General features: G+C 38.8%; 1 protein-coding gene across 1 annotated transcript; it reads left to right on the top strand.

Annotated features, from left to right (window-relative positions):
* Window positions 1–2311: 2311 nt before the first annotated feature.
* Window positions 2312–2839, top strand: LOC149830241 (uncharacterized). The gene has a single exon (XM_090015413.1). It carries the CDS (start codon window positions 2312–2314, stop codon window positions 2837–2839), a length of 528 nt encoding a protein of 175 aa, XP_089871539.1.
* The last annotated feature ends 2489 nt before the right edge of the window (window positions 2840–5328 follow it).

The following is a 5328-nucleotide window of genomic DNA, read 5'->3' as shown; positions in this document are numbered from 1 at the left end:
TAAAATTTGTTGGGCATGCTTCGAACTCGATATAACTCCCATTTTGACAAACTAAAGACTGTTCTTCTTGAAAAGTCCATAAAAATGCAATCTAATTCACAAAAGTCATGAAGAGTATTAACTAAGTGTCAGAATAGTCACCACTCCATCAACAATATATAATATTTTGGAAAAATTATGAGTATTACACAGTAGGCCGCAACTCACCATCAGTGGTTTAGGCTTTTGACGATTGGCCCCCGTTTGACGGATGGTTGTTGGACATGCTGATGCTTATTTTTGGGTCTTGGCCTTGTCGAAAATAGAGTAAAAGGAGAAGAAGGAGGAGGGCCAAGTAGCACGATCTATGGAAGGAGAACTGACGAGATGACATGACAACGAGCCTTAGGTGTGTGTTTCAGAGCTGGCAGAGGGGAAGTAGGTCGGTCAGGTCCGACCTGCGGGTAGTGGTTGGCTAGACAATGATCAACGATAGGTCCTTTCTTCAGCCTGAAATTATGGCAAAGAAAACGAAAGAAATGGTGATGGCGGAGAAGACCTAGCTAGGGAGGCTGACGGTTGGTGGCCAAAGGTGTTGCCTGCCAGGAGAGGTTGGCAGAAACAGGTTAATCTAATAAAATCTGAATATCGGATCCAAGATCCATTATAAAATAATCTAAATACTAAAAATAATTAAAATTATAAAATATTTAAAAACATCAAAGTATATCCAAATGGATCCTGAGTCTTCGGCTCCGCTCCTGCATCAAGACCTTAGAACAATTAGCCTAGTGGACCCAAAAAGCTTATCATGTTGGATCCAAAGCCACACAAACCTGGATCTTTTAGTAAGATCCAGATTGAATTCAATCCCATTTTCATTTTTTCATGTAAAAATTGTTTGTTTCTACCTTGATGACAAGTATTGGCGATATCTGGAAGATATTTATTTTTAAAAGCTGACATAATGCTATACTCTTTAAAACGTCACTCTTGATGAGAATACCTTTTGTGTTTTGATATTTTCAATGTTTTCCTTCAAAGTACTTTATTCCCAAGATTTTCTTTATAAAAAACGAAATGATTTCTATACATATTTTGCAAGATTTTCCCTAAGAATGAGATTTGTGGCCACCCCTTTTTCACTACAACGAACTATCACTACATAAAATTGGATCCAATTCAACTCTACCTCATTGAATCTGTTATGGATCTGGACTCAGCAAGCCGACCCGTTGCTTAAGATTTGTAATTGTGTTCAACTTAAGCATGATCATCGGACCTGGAAGACTACATTACAAAGACACGCCATCTTGGTGACATGCACTTGATGAGTGGACACGCTCGGACACTAACACCGTCACTAACGACAATATTTTAATATTATTTTTATCATTTTAAAGTTTTATTTATTTTAATAAAAATGCACTTTTTAGCATTAAAACATGAAAAAATGTAGTCTTTCGTTGATTAAAAATAAAAAAGTTCCGTGTCCTCGTGTCTTATTTTTGCAAAAAGTTTTTTTAACTTGCAGGTGTAACTAGCGTCAGGCATCCTCGTGTCCACGTTTCTTTGTGACATAAAGATTAAAAAAAAGAAAACCACACCATTTGGACCGGGCCATACTTCCTGGTCAGACCGCACATGGACACACAACTCCTCTCCCAATGTTGTCAGTATCGGTATCGGCCCAGAATCGTTGTGCTACCTATTCAGCCCGATACCGATACTCAAGTGAATCGTTCAGTATCGGTCAGAAAATAATAAAAAATATAATGTGACATGCGTTAAAACAATTAAAATAAAATAAAAAAATAGTATTTTTTATTTATTAAAAATAGCTAATTCAAGGGTGAGGCGTATCGATTTTATGCCGATAAGATACCTATATACCGATATGCACCGATACTGATAACATTGCATCTTCCCTTAGTTTTACCTTAGAGGAGAGCAGGACCAGGACCAGGACCAGGACCAGGGCAATGTGGCCAGCAGACTCCACCGAGTAGAAAAGGAGGACCCTGCGGGGTGAGAACAGAACGCCCGAGTCAATCCCACCCTGTACCTCTCTACGTTACCTTTCCCATCGCAGTATTTTAACAACCAAGCTTCCCGTTATTGGGCGGGCCCCACCAAAGACGCGTCATCGGTGAAGTCGTTCCCTATACGACGGCCTTCCTTGCGTGGCCGTCTCACCCGGAAACGGGGACGGGGAGGACCTTATAAAAAGGCGAACACCTCGACGCGCTCCCCACACAACTATCTTTCTACATCCCTTGTGTTCTTCTCTCTCACACAGATCTCTACGAGTTTCTCTCTCATGGGCTCGTGCATGTCCTCTCATGGCGAACCGTCCTCCACCCTGACGGCCAAGGTCATCCTGCAAAACGGGACCCTGCAAGAATTCTCCGTAGCCGTGACCGCATGGCAAGTGCTGGAGACGAACCCGTTGTGCTTCGTCTGCAACTCGGACTCGATGTGCTACGACGAGCCCATCCCGGCCATGGCGTCCGACGACGAGCTCCAACTGGGTCAGCTCTACTTCGTTCTGCCGACCACCAAGCTGAGGCAGCCGCTCACGGCCTCCGATATGGCTGCCTTGGCCGTCAAGGCTAGCGTTGCAATGGCGAAGAAGAAGAAGGGTGACCGATCCGGTTTGGTCCGGGTTGTTCCGGTTGGCGATCGGGTGGTATCGGGTGGGTTTAAGCCAGGGAAAGGTGGTGGGCTCGGGAAAGTTGGGGTTAGGAGATCCGGTTCGGTGCGTAAGTTTCAGAGGAATGCTTCTCTAAGGGCAATGGTATCATGCAGATCGTTTAGGCTAAAGTTGAGTACGATTCATGAAGAGAGTGCTGCATGTTGAAGCCTGATGATGGCAAGGAGTTTTTCTATGGAGGTGTACAAATTTGGTTTTTTTGTTTTTGTTTTTGATCTCTTTGTTTTACCTCTTTTATTCTATAGTTTCCCCTCTTTCTTTTTTTTTGGATAGTTGAAGGGAAAAGCCCTCCATCACCGACTTCTTTTTTCCTCCTTTTAGTTTCTTCTCTTATCATTGTTTCTCAATTAAAGGACCTAACGAGTGTACTAATAATAGGAGAGTTGGTTAATTGACCATTTTACTAATTTTAAAAAAACATATATATTGAGATATTTTATAGGCACGTAGTCTGTTTTTTCTTAGATAATCCAAAGGAAAAAATGCCCCCCTCCCCCTCAATTGATAATTGCACATTGGCTGACCTCCTGTTGGTAAAACCATTGAGGTCCCTTTGAAAAGGAGAGTACACCCGGGTGGTTTTGAACTCGTGACGTCTTGTCAACTTGGTGACATTTACAAGTCACCCCTACCAAATCATCAAAGCCTTTGTGGGTGTGCGTGGTGGTTAATTTTGGTTATGTTGTTTTTCATATATATACCCATAGTTTTTTGAGTGGTTTGAAAGGGAGGTTTCAAAGCAATGACTTGCAGTACAAGCAGCTGACACCTTCCTTGCACAAGATTTTGTATAATTAATAGAAGGCAGTTGATGATGCCATTCATGAGTTTGATGTCTTCTTTACTTGGAAATATTCTAAGGGGGGAGTGGTGACAGTATCCTTAGTCACCTTTTGCTGGCTTGTTATCCATGACTTGTGTTCGTACCAATTTTCATTACGGCTTATATAATCGGGCAAGTAAGATGTCAACCCATCCATTTTTGCTTGGAGACCAAGAGACTAAAAACGTCAAGCAAGTTCGAGGTGGTAGCCACAAGTTCCCTTCAGTTTTCTGTTGAACAGGGAATACCTGCAATGAGCTGATCGTTGTTCCATGGCCAGCGACCAAGCTTTTATTGGGGTGGAGGGGTGGCGGGGTTCAGAAGACCATGGCCATGACTTTTTACCTGAAAATAAAAATGGCCGTGCCTGCTGCACCGTTCACTCAATTTGATGGTCATCTCCCAAAAAAAAAACAAGAAAAAAAAAAAGTTTTGATGGTTTGTGTATGCTAATGCAGTTTATTATTTTTACCATGAAGTTTCCTGCCAAAGCAGGTAATTTAAACAAGGTGGGGTCACCGTGTTGGATCTTTGGGATCGGAGAGTTCGCAGTGAGGGAGGACAAAACATAGAGTCAGAACAGAAAGAGAGGTGAATGGGTGATTGGGAAATTGCCTCCATCAAGGAGGATCGTACTACGACTGTCAGAGTGCATGAGTAGGGATGATATTTAACCTCCATCCGTTTTATCCCAAATTTAATATATTTTAGTTCATATATTTTATTTTCTTATAAGTTATGTGTTCACGATCTCGTGGCTTTTGGATTTTCACTTGTGAGACCTTAGGGCTACACTGGATCTTTTACCAAGATCTAATATCTCGTACTTAATTATATAGGTCTAACAAATATATTATATCACAATCGGTGCATCATGTATTATATATAAAATTTTATGACAAAAACATGCACTAAATAAACTTGTACAACTTTAAGAGTTATTTTAATATCTAAGTATGATGTTTTTCTCACATATTATGAGTTTCTTTTCACATAGTAACATAGGTTTTTCATCATTCATTTTCAAGTACGAGGTTTTCACACATGCTATAAATTATTTTTTACATATAAATTTTTTCATCATTCATATTTAAGTATAAGGTTTTCGCACATGTTATGAGTTATTTCTCAAATAGTTATGTAAATTGTTTTATCATCATATAGACTATGATTCTTTTCGCATATAGTATCAGTTTAGTCATAACATTATCCTTTCATGCATTCATTTCACATAATTATATGAGGGTTTCTATCATGTCAAAATTTCATTCATAACTCTTAATGTGTAATGTCATATTCAAACCAATACATCATAATATAGGTCTCACTTTTTTAGTTAGTCCTAAGTTTTTTTATGACTCTTCCATGACCATACCAAAGGACATCATTGTTTGCTAATAACTTTGCACAAAGTTTTCATGCACACTAGTGGAGTACTATGAAATTATATAAAACCATGATTTTTCAAACATGATAAATGCTCTCACTTTTCAATATTTTACCATAGACAATACTCTCACTATCTGTATGCATCATCATCACATACAACATGCTTAATTTTTTATCAATTTAACCACCACTTGATCATTTTGGATCGATATATCTAGATCTAAACAATCATAAATATGATTACTAAAAAAATATAAATATCATCATGTTGCATATCATGTATAAAGTGTCTAAAGCTTAAAAAAATATTTCTACATGCATTCATACAAGCAAACCATAATAAGCATTATTTATGATGATTATTTATTATTATATTAAATAAATATCTATATATTAAATTACAATTCACTTTTTTAATGTATTG

This window comes from Nuphar pumila, chromosome 8 (assembly GCF_984573655.1).
Source record: "Nuphar pumila chromosome 8, dmNupPumi1.hap1.1, whole genome shotgun sequence".
NCBI lineage: Eukaryota > Viridiplantae > Streptophyta > Magnoliopsida > Nymphaeales > Nymphaeaceae > Nuphar > Nuphar pumila.
The sequence above is the reverse complement of the archived record's forward strand: the minus strand, read 5'-3'. Positions and strand labels throughout refer to the sequence as shown.